The sequence below is a fragment of the Cucumis melo genome, chromosome 6 (genome assembly GCF_025177605.1).
Source record: "Cucumis melo cultivar AY chromosome 6, USDA_Cmelo_AY_1.0, whole genome shotgun sequence".
Lineage (NCBI taxonomy): Eukaryota > Viridiplantae > Streptophyta > Magnoliopsida > Cucurbitales > Cucurbitaceae > Cucumis > Cucumis melo.
In genome coordinates, this window is record NC_066862.1 from 18,647,635 (window position 1) to 18,666,488 (window position 18,854).

The 18,854-nt window shown below is 35.4% G+C and overlaps 1 protein-coding gene and 1 pseudogene across 1 annotated transcript; both read left to right on the top strand.

The window, feature by feature from the left end:
* The first annotated feature begins 353 nt into the window (after positions 1-353).
* LOC103493410 (probable inactive ATP-dependent zinc metalloprotease FTSHI 1, chloroplastic) lies at positions 354-5,344 on the top strand (annotated as a pseudogene).
* On the top strand, positions 4,441-5,344 carry LOC127143793 (probable inactive ATP-dependent zinc metalloprotease FTSHI 1, chloroplastic). The gene is made up of 2 exons (XM_051086816.1): positions 4,441-4,755; positions 4,934-5,344. Exons 1-2 carry the CDS (start codon positions 4,486-4,488, stop codon positions 5,108-5,110), a joined length of 447 nt encoding a protein of 148 aa, XP_050942773.1. The 5' UTR covers positions 4,441-4,485; the 3' UTR covers positions 5,111-5,344.
* Positions 5,345-18,854: the final 13,510 nt, after the last annotated feature.

Genomic DNA, 18,854 nt, shown 5'->3' on the forward strand with positions numbered 1-18,854 from the left:
ATTAAAGTTCGTACGCTATATTACTACTTTTTTCAAATTTACCAAATTATTAGTATTCAACAAATTTTGCTATATTATGTAATTATTTTTTTTTTACTTACAACGATGGATCAATTTTGCTTTGTCTTCTTCATCCTCTTCCTATCTCGGATTTCCACTTTTCAAGCTTCAGGCCGCAGAGAAATGGAAGTGGTTTCCATAGCTATATTGAGTTCTCTCATTGTCTTCACTTTAAAACTCTCTAATATTTGATTCCTCTTTTTTGTTCTTCTCAAATGGCCTCCATTGATTCACTGTTATCTCCAAGGGTCTTCCTTCAAAATCCTCCTTCAACCAACTCACTCCTCGTCTGAACCATCTACAAACTAAGCGTTTCAATTTCACTCGGAATTCCAGAACGGCATTTTTGTTTCTTCACCGAAACAGGTTTGCTTTCTGTTTGGCAATTTCAAATTCTTCGGATTCACCGTCACAGTCCTCCGGTGGGCCGTGGCGATAAAGCTGCCCGAGATGATTTTGTAACCAGGGTTTTGAAGGAAAATCCCAGCCAATTGGAACCCAGGTATTTATTGGCGATAAATTGTGTACTTCGAAAGAGAAAGAGTATTTGAGTCCATAATCGGAGGTGGGTTTGTTTGATTTTGTGGTCAAGTGGTTGGATTCGAGAAAGAAATCGAAGGAGGAGGTAATTGAGGGTCATAATGAGGGTGGAAATAAGAGTGAGAACGTGTATTTGAAAGACATTTTGAGATATAAAGGGAAGCTTTATGTGCCTAAGCAGGTTTTCAATACAGAGTTATCGGAGGAAGAAGAATTTTATAGAAGTCTTGAGGCGTTGCCGAAAATGAGCTTCGAGGATTTTGTGAAAGCCATGGAGAGCGAAAAAGTCAAATTGTTAATTTCAAAGGAGAATAGCTACCTCTTATGGCAACAGGTTCAGAGAATTTATTGTGGATTTAAAGGAAATTCCAGGCGAAAAGAGCTTGCAAAGAACTAGATGGTAAACTTGACTAGCTTACATCCTTTCTTCTTGATTCTTTCTCCATTTGTTCTAATAAATATGCTTTTACCAGGGCGTTAAGGCTTGATGAGAGTAAAGCCCAAACAGTATTGGAGCAGTATACAGGTCCGCAATACCAAATTGAGGCGCATACCTCGGTGGGCAATCAATTCCTCAAACTATTTCTAGTTTTGACAGGTTGAGTTAAGATTTTTAATGTTGCAGAATCTCTTTGCTCTGAATTTTTTTTCACTTTTATTAGGAATTGCCATTTCATGTACGATCTTACTTGAAGACGACATGTTCTGTAGATTGTACGGTTATCTTTATTCATCCAAACCCGATAGTGAGGGGTTTTTCTCTTATACAAAATAATATACATGCGTTTTTTCTAATCAGAGTTTAACCTTTCCTGGGATTGTGTGTTTCAATTGGAATGTGTATCCTAGCTTTTGTACCGGGTTTTTCATCATTAGTCTATCCCTTCTTTACATAAAAATGATTTTCTATTTCCTTTTGTCCAAAAGGAATATGAAAAGAGGCTAGAAGATTTTCTGTTTATCTTCCTTGATATCTTGATTCTTATGATACAAGTGTTAGAGATAAAAATAATATTGACATCTTTCTTACTTCTTCGTCACCTTCTCCAAAGATCAATGAGAAAGAAAGAATTTCTTATTTTGATGGAAAGTGTATGAAATATTATCGTTTCCTTTCTCTCTTTATCATGTAGGAATTTTTGCAAGGGATTGATTTTTCACGCTCCAGCTCCAAAGCAGAAGCTCGTGTTAATGTTAGTACTCATTTCAAGTTCTTATAGTCCTCTTAGAGTAGAGGATGTAAATCCTAAGCATCATCCTATTGCTCTTGAATGAAAAATTGCAGGGTTCAGCCGGAGTCAAGTTCAGTGATGTAGCAGGAATTGACGAAGCTGTAGAGGATCTCCAAGAGGTACATAGCCATCAGTTGAGGCCTTGTCCATCGTTCCTTTCCTTTATTAATTTCATTTCTATCACTCTATGCTCAAAATAAACAATGGGATCTTTCATAATTTTGTCTTACAAAGAGAGAATCACATTTCAACCATTATCTCATAATATTTAGGATGAAATTTGAACCAGTATGTGGAACTTTCTTTCCTTGCTTGTAATGTGAGTGCTCAGGCTCTTTATTATATTTTTAATGTTATATAGATGAAGATGCATGGGAAATGGGAAAGGATGGGAATGATGGAAGAGTTGGAATTCGTAAGCCAGATGTCCTGATACTGACAACAACTACATTTTTCTTAACAGAAATGGAAATGTAAACTTTTATTAGGACATATGAAAGAGGAGCCGTGCAAAATTAAAAAAAGAAAAAGAAAAGAATACAAGTCACAATAAAAGGCTTCAGTTGTTGATAAAACTATATTCGTTCCTAAGTATTAAAGGATTTCAATCCGAATTTTACGCCTTCTCCATGTGAATTCCCTGGGAATAAGAGTTCACTTCTATGGCATTTATCTTGTCGTGGGTTGTAATTTTGTATCTGGTTGATAGGCTTCTCACCTCAATTTACTATTTCAACAATGTACATTGATATATTTATTGTTGATTGAAAGCCATAAGTTTTAATCAAGTGGTGGATTTACCCTTTTATTATTTTCCTGTTTAGTTGGTGAGATACTAAGAATCCTGAAGTGCTTGACAAAGTAGGAATAAAGCCTCCTCATGGAGTTCTTTCTGAAGGACCTCCCGGCTGTGGTAAGGTTAGTTTCACTTCCTCTAGATCTGGAAATATTTGAGCTGTACAATATTTCATTTACACAAGTTTAACTCCAGTCACATATTTCAGACGTTGGTAGCAAAGGCCATAGCTGGTGAAGCTGGCGTTCCATTTTACCAATGGCTGGATCTGAGATTGTTGAGGTTGTAGTTGGTGTTGGTTCTGCTCGTATTAGAGATCTATTTTAGAGAGCGAAGGTGATACTTCAGTTCTTGGAACCTTGGCACTTTTCTATTAACAGTATGAAGTATCCTCTTATATTCAATAAGTTATATGAGTTCAAGCCATCAGTAAAAGCAACTTTAACTCTTCCAATAGTATATTAGTTTCTTGGGTCATTCATTATCATTTTTGGAAATCCTTAACTGTGATAAGCTAGTAGGACCTTGTATAAGGTTTTTGTTTTTAAGGTTTGACGGTTTGCCTCATTGGCTAATCTTTGTCCGGCTTTTGGAGAAAGTTGGGGTCTTCCCAGTAGTAGTTTGGAAATGAAAAAATTTCTCAGCTTACCTGTTATCAAATAACTATGTATGTAGTTTAAGTGCAGAGTTTCACTTGTCCATTGTTTCTAAAGTCAGTTCTCTATGTTATCTCTATGCAGGTCAGTTATCTTCATGGATGGAATTCATGCCTTGGCGACTAGGTATTCAGGACATTGAACTTCTTTGGTTTATTTTAGTTAATAGATTACATTTAATGCATCACACTATATGACATGTTATCTTATGACTAAGGCAAGTGTCTATCATAGGGCCTTTGGGGTCCACGCCCCCATGTTGAGAACTTAATAATTTGGTGAAATCTCTCTGAAAATTAGTGGGGTCTCAACATCCCATGTTATTGGATATTAGATGTCACTTATTCTGTTAATCTTTTTCATGTCTTTTCTTTTAAGCAACAGCCAAAAGATCAGACTATTTATTTTCATCCGTCTTCATTCTTATAAATACTATTATGTCTCAGGCGTCAGGGAATTTTCAAGAAATCTACGGATCTTCTCTACAATGCAGCTACCCTAGAGAGGGAAACCACATTGAACCAACTTCTTGTAGAGCTTGATGGATTCGATACTGGAAAGGGTGTTATACTTTTAGCTGCCACGACTAGAAGAGATCTGTTAGATCCTCCGCTTCTCCGACCGGGTCCTTTTGATGAAAGGTTCAACTTTTTGATTCATGAATCATGAATGTGCAATTGCTTGTTTTTCTGCCTGGGGAAAATGAATACAGAAAGATATCAAGTGTGCTTTTCAAATATTCTTGAAATCAATTGTTTCTAAATGCATGACATCATTTAAGAATTTGAATACCTGCATTTCTTGTGATAGAGAAATTGCAGTGCAATTCAAATTAAAGATTATTCATGATAATGACCTTCTAATTCTTTTAAATATGTTTTCCCTCGGCAAGTAAACTAAATTTTCTTGCTAATGTTATGTGTTGTGTTCATACATGTAATATATAAAACTTAAAAGGTATACAGCATGTGAGCATACTTTTATGATTCTATATCTTGTTTGTCTATAATGTTGAGTACCTTCATGGGGCATTCTGTGCAGACAAAAATTCGTCCCCGGGCACAAAAGGGAGACTCGGTATCTTGAAAATTCATGCAAGCAAAGTGAAGATGTCGCACTCTGTTGATCTAAGCACCACGAAATTTACCTGGTTTGTTCTTTTTTTGCTTTTTATTATTGATCTGTAACTTTGTTTCTTGAAATGATATATCAAATGACCAGGTTGGTCGGGAGCGAAGTTGGCTCAACTTGTCCAGGAATCTGCTCTTGTTGCTGTCAGGAAAGGCATGAATCTATTGTCCAGTCAGACATGGACGATGCAGTTGACTGGCATAGAGTTAGGTCATCAGGGGGACAATGCCGTAGAGCTACCACAGAAATGGGTGTTGCTATAACTTCACATTTGCTTAGGAGATATGAGAGTGCAAAAGTTGAATGCTGCGATCGCATTTCAATCATTCCTCGTGGTCAAGTCTGTTCAAATGCTTCCTTATTTGTTTGTTGTGATAAAATTTTCTTTACTTGCATCGGTGTCAAACTGACATGCTCGGCTTAAATAATCCAACCGTGTCTAAAAGCAGTCATGGTTTGAGTCTTTTGTTTTACAGTTCGTTTTCGACCTTGAACCTTTTTCTGGAACTGAATGGCAGGTTCTCATCTTCCATGAGGAAATAATTGGAGAAGAAATCGACTTCATTCTAGACAATTACCCTCCACAAACACCTATTAGTGTTCTTTTTCAAGAGGAAAACCCTGGAAGACTACCTAGCCATGGATCAGTGGAGCCTGGGAAGGATGCAAAACCTGTATGTGAAATTGGAAACTGATGATGAGGCTCCATGACCTCTCTTTTCCCTTCATGCCCTTGCGTTACATTAGCAGTTTTTTTAGGCTCGAAGATGGTAGCAGAGATGGCATGTATTATTGCCATATTATTTTCTCAAAATTCACATTTTTTATAACAAATTCTCATAGGTTAAATTTACAATTATGAAGTCAATGTTATATATTCTGCACTTTTGATCTTTATATACTATATTTAATATATTGTTTTTCTTATATACTTGGTAGTTTCAAATTCAACTTCTTGGTTCAAATTCAATTCATTTGATGTTTCTTTAATACATAATGTCTCTTTCTATGAAATATTCATGGATTATGAATGAAGAAAGGATATTCTGAATTAGAACATAAAATCAACAAAGCTATTATTATTTTGGGTTTAATTATAAGTTTAGTTTTAAATTTTAAAGCTTGTGTAGGTAAGTTTCCAAAATTTATGTCTAATGAAGCTTTAAGTTGCAATTTTTGGTTTTTTTAGAAAGAAATTTAATGATCAAGTCTACTTAAAATTTGACTTTAGATTTGTAATAAAATTGAAAGTTTTTTTTTGGAATTGTAATAAAAATGAATCTGATCAAACACATTTTTTGGGCATATAAATAAATCAAAGTACTTTTTCATAACAACCAAAACAAAACGAATTAAAATAAAGACTCCTTAACTAACTGATTACCTTTTTCTTTTTTTTTTTTTTTTTTGGAAAAAAGTGAAAGTTGTAAAAAGAAGAATAATTATAAAAAATGTAAATGAGCTATGCCTATGAGCTATAAATGTAAGTGGGTACATATTAGATTTATTGGGATTTTCTCACTCCCAAGAAATAACATAAATACCACACAATATCTTGATTATTGTCACTAATTAATTAATTAACGAAATCAATAAGGGTAAGTTGCCCAAATGATATTAAGTACAAAATTAATAGAATATATAGCATAGGATAAGATAATAGTATTTGTATATATAGTACAAAAATTTGTAAAAGATTAAAAAACTAACGTCTGAAGATTTCTTTTTAGGTTCTTAAAATTGGAAGCAATCGATGATAATAATGGTTGTTATTATTGATAGCTTTCAATTTGAAAATTGTGCTATTACTTATCACTATTGATTAGTACTAGTGATAGTGTTTATCATTGATAGTCACTCAGTTAGACTTGACATTTTATAAATTGTGTTATTTTTACAAATATTTTAGACTATACTTTTGGTTTATTTTCTAGATTGTGTTATTAGGTATAATTTTCCAATTAATAAAATACATATTTATAATAAAAACGCATATAAAATTATGAAATTACTCCACGATAAACAAATTGACTTTTCGCACGTTGGAAATTTTCCTCCTTTTTGTTGTCGGTTACGATGCCATTTCACAGATCATGTCACACCCTCTCTCGAACCACTTACTAACTTAACCCATAAGACGACGTGAAGGCGATTGACATCGTTCCCCTTTAATGATATCCGCAGACTCAACTGAAATCATAAACTTGTTTAGCATTCTAGTCTCAAACAAATATAAACACCCAACATCATGTGTTTGCTACAATATAACTAGGAAAAACTCTATCATACTTTTCTTTCAATGTAAACTCGACTTTTCTCAGATTAAAAGGAAATACACACCACAAGAACAACTTATACAATCAGGACAGTTCACATTACAGAAAGATACTTGTCTTAGTGTTATAAAAAGATTGACAGAGCACAAGCATTTAAAACCCTACGGACATCATTTATATATAACATCACCCACGTACAATATGTAAGTCTGGTAGCTACTAGTAGACCACGACAGTATTTCAGGCACCGAGAGCTCGATCTCTACTTGAAAAAAGAGAAAACATTCAAAAGAGTGAGCTAATAAGCCAATGAGTGATTAAATATAAACTTGATTTTCATACGAAAATCTTACACATGCAATAAATAATTAAGCAATCAAACATCAATTAAATAGGGTGTTATTCATGATAACTCACAAGAACGACTTTCCAACTATTTAACATATATAACTAGCACAACTTCTCTACATTTTACAAAATTCCCTAACACCATCGTCATTCCAAATCATTATTAGCTTTTTGATATGGTGGGCATCGACCATAACTCTGTCGTCTTTGTTGTTACTGATCCTACGATGTGGTAGACTCCACCCATCACCCACTACAAGAAATCAGGAATTTTTAGACGCACAAAAAGGCGTTAAGGGATTGGACGTCGGGATAGAGGTCTTTCCATGACACTGTTATGTACACGTCGGGGCAAGGCCCATACATTATTTAATTATTCACCTTTCCCGACGTCACCTGCATGGCGTTAAGAAACAGGATGCTAATCCCGACGTGTAGACCTACTGCGTCGGGAAAGGTGAACAATTAAATAATATATATCTTTACTTGCGACACGACTTGCATGGCGTCGATAATGTGAGGCATTATTCTCGACGTACTACTAAATGCATTGGAAATGGTGAACGATTAAATAATTTATATCTTTTTTCACGACGCGTCATGCATGGAGTCAAGAATGGAAGCCCATTTTCTCGATGCCATTATTAATGCATCAGTAATGTGGGGGATTATTCCCGACGCATTACTAATGGGCATCGAGAATGGTGGGATTCTCTTGACGTTTTCGTTGTGTGTTAGGATTTTCCCTATAAAAAAATGATCCTTCAGTTTTGTAAATCACATAACTGAAAGACGAAGGAGAGAAACAGAAGAATGAAGGAGAAGAAGAGGAAGAGAAGCTCGTCGTCTGTCGCTGCTGTTCATTGCCGTCTGCCGCAGCTCCTTCTAATTTTGGTATAGTATTTTTCTATTAATTTTGGTTTAGTTTAGAGTTAGTTTAGTTTAGGCTTTTTTTGTTTTAAAATTAGTTTTAAGATTTTGATTTTGAATTAGTTTTAGGATATTGTTTATGAATTAGTTTTCGGTATTGAAGTTGAAAATTTGAATGGTGTGGGTTGAAATTTGAAGGGGGTAGAGGGGGGTTAATTGATAATTTGAAATGGGAGAGTTGTGTTGAATTGAAAATTTCAGGAGGAGGGGGGTTTAATTGAAAATTTGAAGGGGGTGGGAGGGGGTTTGAATTAAAAATTTGAAGGGATTAAGGTTGAAAATTTGAGGGGGGATCGTATTGAAAACTTGAGAGGGGTGAGAGTTGTTATTGTTTTATAATTTCTGTAATTTGTGGTTGAGATTTTTTTTGGCTATCTTGAAGTTATGGTAGTTTCTAGTTCAAACTTGTTTATTCCTTAGTAGTTTTGAAGTCATTTGTTATTGATTTATTATGACTATCTTGCAGTTATGGTAGTCTATTAAGTGCTAACTTAGTTTTGAATTTGTAAGTATATTTCTGAGGATTTGAAGTTGTGGTAGGTAGCTTGTAAAGTATATATGTTGGAAGGGGTAGGTAGGTTGTAAAGATTGAAATTGTTTGTGGTTAGCTTGTGGTGGTTATGTTGTAGTTATAGTAGCCTTTGTAGTTTAAACTTAGCTTTGGTGAAAAGTTTGGGAGATTGGGCATAACTTGTTAAGGGGAGTATGTTTAGGGTTTGAGAGGAGGAATATACAACTAATCAAACCTATTTATATTTTAGGGGCTTTAACGATGAACAAGGGTTGGGTGAAACTTAGACATAAGTTTTTCGTTGAGTATAGAGGGAGTGACCCAATTTTTAGAGGTCGCTAAGTTTCAAGTCGATGATTACAGACGAATAAGATATTAATGCAAGAGACGTATGAACTCAAATTGGAACTCATTATAGGGTGTGGAACGACATTTACTTACTATTGAAATATCTCCTTACTACACAGAATGAATGTATCATAGAGAGCCAGTTAATTTGCATAAAGGTACAGAAAACTTTGATGAAGGAACTGGTAGTAACTTTTTAATGAAGGAACTAGTAATAGTCACTTTCATGAAGAAGATGAAATGTTTGGTATGTTGAATGATTTACAAGCTCCGATTGAATAAGAATAGAAAATAGAGGAAAGGCGTTTGAAAAATGAAATGTTGTGCAATATTAGGGTAGAAATAGAACAAGGAGGCAACAAACATATTTCAGGATTGATTGAATCAAGCATGTAGTGAGGTGTACCTCGATTGTTTAGAATTGTCCTCCTTGAATTTTTTGGTTAAGTAGATGCCTGTCTAGATTCTCAACGGTTGATGTAACAAGTTCTTTGACATGTTGTTAGAACTGTTAAGAGTAGTGTTTCCAATGTATAGTACTACTATTTCTAGTTCATTTTATGAAGCCAAACGAAAACTACGTGACTTAGGCTTGGGATACGAGACTATTCACATGTGCAAGTACGACTGTGTATTGTATTAGAAAAAGTTTGGCAATTTACAACATTGTTCTACATGTGGCGAGTCTCGGTATAAGGTTAGTCCTAATAGAGGGAAAATTTTTTCGCATAAGGTATTGCGCCACTTTTCGTTGGTACAAGGATTACGGCGCTTGTTTATATCACAAGAAGGGTTCGCTGACATGAGATGACATATGGATAAACATGTTGAAATAGATGATGTGTTGAGACATTTAGCTGATGCGAAGGGATTAAAGCACGTTAATTGTGAATTTCCTGATTTTGCTTCAGATTCACGAAACGTTCGTTTTGGGTTAACTTTAAATGAGTTTAATCCATTTAGCCATATGAGTATCGCGTACAGTATGCGGCCTGTGGTGTTAATTCCTTACAATTTGCCACCTTAGAAATGCATGAAAGAGTCAAATTTCTTCATGTCATTGCTCATACCTGGTCCTAAATCTCCTGGTAGGAAAATTGATATTTACCTCAAACCATTGATTGGGGAACTAAAAAGAGTGATGTAATTTTGGTATTCGTACGTATAATTCTCTTATCGATCAGCAGTTATTTCAGCTACATACAGCCTTGTTGTGAACAATTAATGACTTCCCGACATATGGTGATCTATCCGAGTGTAGTACGAAGGGGTATCAGGCATGTCTCATATACATGGGAGATAGACCGTCGTTCGGGATACGAGGTAAAATATCTTTCATGGGACATCAATGTTATCTTCCATAAAACCATGTGTGGCATAGAAGTAGGCTACACGATGGAAAGGTAGAGCGTACTACTCCTTCAGTGGTAATGATTGAACATGAAATATTGGAACAACTAGATTAGTTGGAGTTTCTAGTTATGAGTAAACATTTTTCATTAAAAGATAAGAAAAGAAAGAGAGCTCTTAATTGGACGAAGAGAAGTATTTTTTTCAAACTTTCTTATTAATCAAGACTACTGTTACATCACAAACTTGATGTAATGCATATTGAGAAGAATGTTTGTGACAACTTGGTTGGTACGTTGTTGAATATTGAAGGAAAGACCAAGGATACCATGAATTCTCGATTGGACCTACAAGTTTTGAAGATAAGAATGGGTTTACACCTGATAGAAGTCGGTAATAGATTGGTTAAGCTACATGCGGTTACACGTTGACTAGAAGTAAGCGGGTTGAGTTTTGCAAGTTCCTCAAATCAGTTAATTTTTTTAATGGTTTTGTTTCTAATATTTCATGATGTGTGAATGAATGAGACGGGAAAATATCAGGTCTCAAAACACACGATTGTCATGTTTTGTTAGATCGACTTCAACCTATTGGTATTTGAGCATTCTTACCAAAAAATGTGGATCGTTATTACCAAACTATATAATGTTTTTGTGACTTGTACACAAGAACGATCAAAGTAAGCGATTTGGACAGATTACAAGCAGATATAATAATCATACTTTGCAAGTTGGAAAGAATATTTTCACCTGCCTTCTTTAGCATATGGTATACCTTGCCGTTCACTTACTATATGAAACAAATATTGTCGATCTGGTTTCTTACAGTTGGATGCATCCTATTGAAAGAAGTCTATGCACTTTGAAACAGTTTGTTCGGGACAAAGCACGTCCTGAGGGGTTTATAGCAGAAGCATATTTGATGAATGAATAAGACACTTTTTTTCACGTTACCTAAGTGGTATTGAGACTCAATTCACTAGAGATGAGCGAAATAATGATAGCATTCCAGACGACGAGGTGATTGGTGAGTTTAAAATTTTTAAGGAGAAAGTACGGCCATCAGGTGCATCAAGTCTCTGAACTCTATCACAAAAAGAGAAACACCTCTTTCATTGGAACAATGTAGACGAAATATCGAAGTATCGCAAGTAAGAATTTCTTACCTTCGACTGTTTAAGTATTTGTTAAGTAGTGATTAAGTATTTTTTATACATTGTTGTTACACGAACTCATAATCATCATCGTTAGGAAACATTTGTGGTTAATACATTGGCAAGCTCAAAGCGCTACTGATTTGTACAAAAGACATCAACGAGTATTTCTTGAATGGTTTTAAAACCAGGTATATAGCGTGCACATATTTGATAACTGCCATATGCGAAATCTATGATGTTCTTATGTAAATAATCATTGTTACATGGATTTCAAGTTCTAGAATTGGTGTGAGACAGAAAACCTATCTCATGATTTGTTCTCACTTACGATGGGACCAATCACTTGACATTCGGTGTTACAATGGATGTATTGTTGGTGGGGTGAGATTTCACACGACAAAATGTGATTCCCAACGTACTACACAAAATAGTGGAATCATGGTAATTAGTGAAAGCAGTGTCAGTGAAAGTGGTGGTAACAATTTCTATCGTATTCTAGATGAAGTGTTGCACATTCAATATTCGATGAGAAGACGTGTTTGGCTTTTTAAGTCTATGTGGTATGACACCGACAAAAACAAGAGCCAAAGGACACATGTGGAATTAGGGTACAAAGCAATCAACATAGTCCCGTTTTTGGTTCGTTGAGGAACCAGTCATTCTCGCGATGCAGGCAGATCAAGTATTTTACCTAGATGATCCAAAAAATGGTACGAATTGAAAAGTTATGCAAGTGGTCCAGAATAAGCGTATATGGGATGTGAAGTGGACGATGTTGAGAATGAGCAACAGAATATACTGAAAATCGTTGTTGACCATCGAGTGGATGAACACATTGAGGATGGTACTCTGTGCAAGCCTGATGTTGATCCTACAGTCGTTAAAATACCGATTATGCGTCATGTTGCTGAGGACTTCATAGATGATACTGATGAACAATTGTCACATCAAAGTGGATCAAGTGACGATGAATGATAGTGACGAATCATGTATCCACATATTTGATTAATTTTATATTTTCAATCTGATTAGGTATTCATATTTGCTTAATTAATGTTTGTTTCAATGTCCACAGATATTATGTTATGATTCCTGAGCAATTTGGAGGAGACAGATGCTTTGTTTATTGAGTTCGGCGATGAGTTAAACACTGCGTGAGGGTCTTCCCCAGTGGGCGACCATTTGGGCGAGTCTCTCAGTACTTTAACTCATAATGATTTTAACTTGTTTCTCATATGATTTGTTGTTTTATTTAGTAGAAACTACTCAACCCTCTCTGACTCCTAAGAGACATCAACAGTTTCGACTCTTGGAGTTGGAGAGGTACATCCACGCAAATGGTAGGATTCCCATGTTCATAGCCCCTGGAGCGGAAAAGCCAATATCTTAACACGTTGTTCGATTCAGTCAGGCCATTGATATGTGCATGAGGCGTACATTTTCAGTTTGCTGCCTTAGGTGAGCTGATGTTAGGAGAGAATATATTGAGGTCATCAAGGGCGATCAAGTACATGCAGTACACAATTCGTTTTCATTTGAAACATACTTAAGTAACCAAGCTAATTTGTGGTGTTTTGTAATTTGTAACACTTTTTTGTGCTTCATTTCAACGATCAAGCAATGAACAGATTTGTTAAGCATCAAATATTCACGTTTTTCAAGGAGTTCAGGGCTGACTGTCACAAACATTACAAAAAGTACAGCAACCCTGAACAGGCATGTGCCAACCACTAAAAATATGGGTGGGACGTATGAAAGATTGACACTTTCTATACGATCACTACATGAGTCGTGCTTTTCAGGTGAGACTTAGATATTGTAATGGTTATATTTCATTTAAATTTTTGTATGTATAAAATAAACAATTGTTTTCATGCAAGAGCAATCACGAATGAACAAGGTTGTTATACAAAAGCAACTTTACAATCATAGTAACGATCCAAGTCGTTTCTACAACGACAACACAAGCTCGCTGAGCAACGAGGTCAGTCAGTTGATCGTATAGATTTATTCAAGCAAACACACGTTTGAGATGACATGTTCGTTTCGCAGGCCATCAAGGATGCGCATGTAAGTTCAAGCAATACTTTTGTCTTATTATGTACTTTTATTTGTGTCTTAATAAATTAATTAAGAAATTTGTTACAGAATCAAATTTTGGAACTCTAGTCCCAACCTACCTCAGAGGGTTCTTAGCCTCTTTTGGGGCGAGATATGTCAGACCATTTTGGGTAGACGACCAGGCTACTCAAAAGGTCTTAGTTGAGAACCCACGCACAAGTCACGCAAGACTAGTACTAACAGTTCTTCGGCCACATTTTCGCAAGCTGGGGAGGACGAATTACAATAAGTCATGATTGAGCAGAAACGAGTCGAGCTTGAAGAAGCTAAACGCATGATTGAAGAACAAAGAAAGACATCGTAGCTACTAACTTCACAAATGGAAGAGATGAAGAAGATGGTTGAAGAAATGCATCGGGCACAGAGGGGACCATGATTCATTTCGGTACGTATATATCTTTCAATTATTAAGTATTTTACTTTGCATTAATCAATGATATGTATATCTAATAAAATTACTTTTGTGTCATTGTAGGTCTGGAGTTGGTGTAATATGGCGTACGCGGGTTAGAAGACGAACATATTTTTTTGATTTATATGTACTTTTTTTCAAACATTTACTATTCTATGTACTTTTTCAAACATTCACAAACATAGTGACATTTAATTATAATATGCTCATTTTGAATTTGGTATTTTAGATAATTAATTACTAATTTATTGCTTATTTTCTATAATTTGATTCAATTTAAATCGAATTTGAACCGAAAAAGAATAATACGATTGAATTGAATAAAGAACAATTAAAAAATATGTATTTTTAAAATCTTTCCCAACACAGCAAATGCATCGACAATTGAAAGACTTTCCCAATGCAACTTTGAGTGCGTCGAGAACATCATTTTCGATGTTTCGTCGGAACGACGTCGGGGAATGTGTTTTTTCGATGTTGCATTAATGTTGGCCATAGTGACGTCGAGAGACGTTTAGTCCCGATGCTGTGCTAGTAGTGTGTTGGGAATAGTTCTCCCGACGCATTTCTATTGACACTACCCGATGCCGTTTTGTGCATTGGAAATTTTTTTCCTGACGTATTTTAAGCCTACTCCGATGCTTTTATGCGTTGGGAATCCCCCAACTTGTTATAGTGACCCCAATTGTGTTTATGGCATAGCTCTATATTCTGACCACTTATTGAATCCATACTATTTCGCACACAGATTATGACATAGCTATATATTTTGACCCAACACTTAAACGAGAAACAACATTTTGTTTTCTTACTCTTCCATGATACCATGTTTCTGCCTACAAAAACACAATATCCAGAAGTCGATCTCCTATCATCTCAAGATCCAACCCAATAAGTATCAGAAAAACATTCAACTCTCGTATGTCTATGATTTTTATATAAGATCCCACGTCCAAGAGCAACTTTCAGATAACACATAATCTACTCTACTATAACCCAACGATCCATTGTAGGAAAAGACATGAACTGAATTACAACACTTGCAGAATAAGCAATGTCTGATCGAGTCATCATTAAGTAGCTCAACTTCCCAAATAATCTCCTATATCTTTTAGGATCTTTACATAATTCTTCTTCTTTAACAAGTTGTTGATTTGACATCATTAGAGTACCACTTGGTTTGGCTTCTAATTTTCTTGTCTCAGACAACAAATCAAGTACATATTTTCGTTGAGACAAATAAATACCTTTCTTACTTCTCATCACTTCAATGTCCAAAAAATATTTCAATTGGCCCAAATCTTTTGTATGAAACTAACCCTGAAGGAAAGTTTTGAGAGACGAAATACCTGATGCATCATTTCCAGTAATAACAATATCCTCAAGATATACAACTAGTAAAACTATACCATTATCAGATCGACAATAAAAAACAAAATGATCAGATGTACTCTTATGCATACCAAAGCGTACAAGAGCTTGACTAAACTTACTACACACGTGGACTTTGTTTCAAACCATACAAAGACTTTCGAAGTTGACATACTTTATCACTCTCCCCCTGAGCAACAAACTCAGGTGGTTGCTCCATATAAACTTCCTCTTAAAGATCACCATGCAAAAAAACATTTTTAGTGTCAAGTTGATGCAAAAGCCATTTATGCGTAGCAACCATTGAAAAGAAAAAGGCAGATGGAAGTTAATTTGGCAACTAGAGAAAATGTATTTGAATAATCAATTCAATAGATTTGGGCATAACCTTTGGCAACAAGAAGAGCTTTTTATCGAGCCACTGTTTCATCATGATTCATCTTGACAACAAACACCCATTTACAATCGAAGGCCTTCTTTCTTGCAGGACGAGATACCAAATCCTAAGTACCATTATCATCTAAAGCAGCCATCTCCTCAATCATTACATTTCGCTAGCCAGGATAAGATAAAGCTTCATGAACAGTGTTAGGAATAGATGTGGAATCAAGAAACGTAATAAAAGCATATGGGGAGGAGACAACTGGTGATAAGAAACAAAGGAAGAAACAACGTAAGTACATTTGCATTTACCTTTGCGAAGAGCAACAGAAAGATCATCACTTGATTACAAATCACATGATGAAGGAGGCATTGATAGAGGACATGAGTCTAAAGGTTGTGGTGGAGGTCGTCAGAAGTAAACTCGAGAAAATAATGGGCGAAAAGGAGGCACAACAGAAGAAGATGATGGTGTGGAAGAGGTAACCTCATATATAAAAAGATTGTTATCCTCCCCCTAACACGAACTCGATGGTGAAGAAGTAAAGGGTACATCCTTAAAAAATGCAATATCAGGAGAAATAAGATATCTTTTAAGGATAGGATAATAACAACGATACCCCTTTTGAACACTCGAATAAGCCAAGAAGATACATTTCAAAGATTTGGGATATAACTTAGTATGATGAGGACGGACGTCTCGAACAAAACAGACACAACCAAATATCGTAGGAGCAATAGGAAAAAAGACTTGGTAGGAAAAAGAACATGATAAGAAATTTCACCACTAAGAACAGAGGAAGAGAAGCCATGGAAACAACATCCGCCCAAAAAGTTTTCGGAACATGCATTTGAAACAATAAATCACAGGCAGTTTCAAGTAAATGCCTATTTTCTGTCCCGCAACACCATTTTGAGATAGAGTGTTAGCACACGAAGACTGATGAACAATGCCATGTTCACACAAGTAAGAGCCAAGGGTATGAAAAAAATATTCAATCGCATTATTAGTGCGCAAAGTTTTGTTAGAGACATTAAACTGATTTTTTATTTCAGTATGATAGACACAAAAGTGAGATAATAACTCAGAACAATTTGTCATTAAATATAACCAAGTTAGACAAGAATGATCATCAACAAAAGTAACAAAATAACGAAAGCTTATTTGAGACACAACTGGGTACAAACCCTAAATATCATAATGAACTAACTCAAATGGAGCACTTGCTCGTTTATTGACTCGAGGACTCGAACTATGACGATGAATTTAGCAAATTGACATAAATCACAATTCAAAAGGACAAATACCTAAATTCGAGATAAAGCTTCTTCAACACAAACAAAGATGGATGACCTAAACGACAATGGACTTCAAAAGGAGAAGGAACGACAACACACCGCACAACTTGCGATACTTAGTGATCAAAGAGATAAAGGCCTCGCGACTCATATCCTCTACCAATAATCTTCTTCGTCACACGATCATGAAACAAGCAATAACCAAGAAAGAACAAGACAACACAATTAAGGTCATGAGTAAGTTGACTAATAGAAATTAAATAAAAGATAAGTTAGGCAAATGTAACACAGAAGACAGAGAAAAATATGGGGTAAGGTGGATAGTGCCAGAGCCAAGAATAGAGGATGTGGAGCCATCTACCAATGTGACAGATGAAAAAGGGACAGGGGACAACGATCTAGAAAGTAGGCGAGAATTACCTCTCATATAGGTTGTGGCACCAGAGTCTATGACCCATTTGGTAGATAATGTAAGAAGACACTTTGTATTACCTTGGGCAATAGTGGATGCAAATTAGCAAACTTGGGATCATCTCCCTTTATAAGACCAAAAATTAGGTTGGGAGAGGTCTAAAATCAAACTTTAAATTATTTCTAGGTAGAATAGAAGCCGCCTTACTGATTAGAGCATGAAAAATGAAATTGTTCGTGATTGGATTCAAATCTAGAAATTTAGGTCTTAGGGATGCTGACACATCAAATCTGTTGCTTACGCATCACTTCTGGAGCTTTGCTGTCGGCACATCAAATCTTGTGCCGACACATCAGATAAAAATCTGCAAAAACAACCAAAAACCTGCCAGATCGGGTCAAAATCAACAAATACTATCTTTTAATCATAGTTATCCTTTAGTGAGCTCATTTTAATAGATTATGACTAAAATTAGAGGCAAACTCAAGTACAAATCCCTTTTTCTTAATAAAAATTCACAAATAAGAGCTAAAAATATGCATTTCATGAAATGAATCAAACTTCCAAAGTTTAAGAGCTCTATCTTGTGAGCTTAAATCTCAAACATTTGACTATATCAAACTTGTCACGACCAAAAGAGACTGGTATTCTCCAATAACTTAAGACTAATAACGTCGTCACTATCCTCTTGAACCTCCTTCAACAAGCTCATTAAGAACTAACTTCACATCTAAAAAATGATTAAATACAGTTTGCCTAAACATGTATAACTACATAGATGTTAACTTCTTCATGGTATTTGAAATACTTCTAGCTAAATGAGAACAACAAATCAAGTTTGCTGAATAATAGTCAGAAGAGCAAATTTTAGATACCAATGTCATCTGTTGTCATGCCCTACCCCGCATGCATCCTAACTTACCATGCGGTACGTGATGTGACTTAGAGTAATCATGGCGCCTCTAAGGTGAAACTCCATAACGCTCGCTTAGGTCCTTAAGCTTTGCTTAATCGCTTGGTGACTTCACAACTTAAATCTACACTTTGGTGATAAATACCAACTTAATATAGCAGAAAAAGATAAACCACTTCTTTTATTAACTTTTAATCAAGTGTTTTACAACGATTCACATGATAAAATAAAATAACACTAAACTTAAACTAAACACCTGGTATACTCTTCTCGCCTAGCAGCTTCACATCCTTTCTTTACTTTGGCCTTAACACCTGATCACCCGGGGAGTGAAAACTTAAAAGTAAGTCAAAAGACTTAGTGGGAAAATTTTTAAAAAACCCATTCGGAAAACCTTTCATAAACAAGATCATCTCATATCATATCACGTAAAACATCATATTGCATAAACACATTGGTCTCAAACAATCATTTCACTAAGAATATGAATCATTCCCCATGCTAAAACTTATCATCTCACATTGAGACTACTATGATGTTCTTTTCATTAACAGCATCTGGGAATATCCTGATTCACTCCTTGTTACTCAGACCGCTAAGCACAATATCTT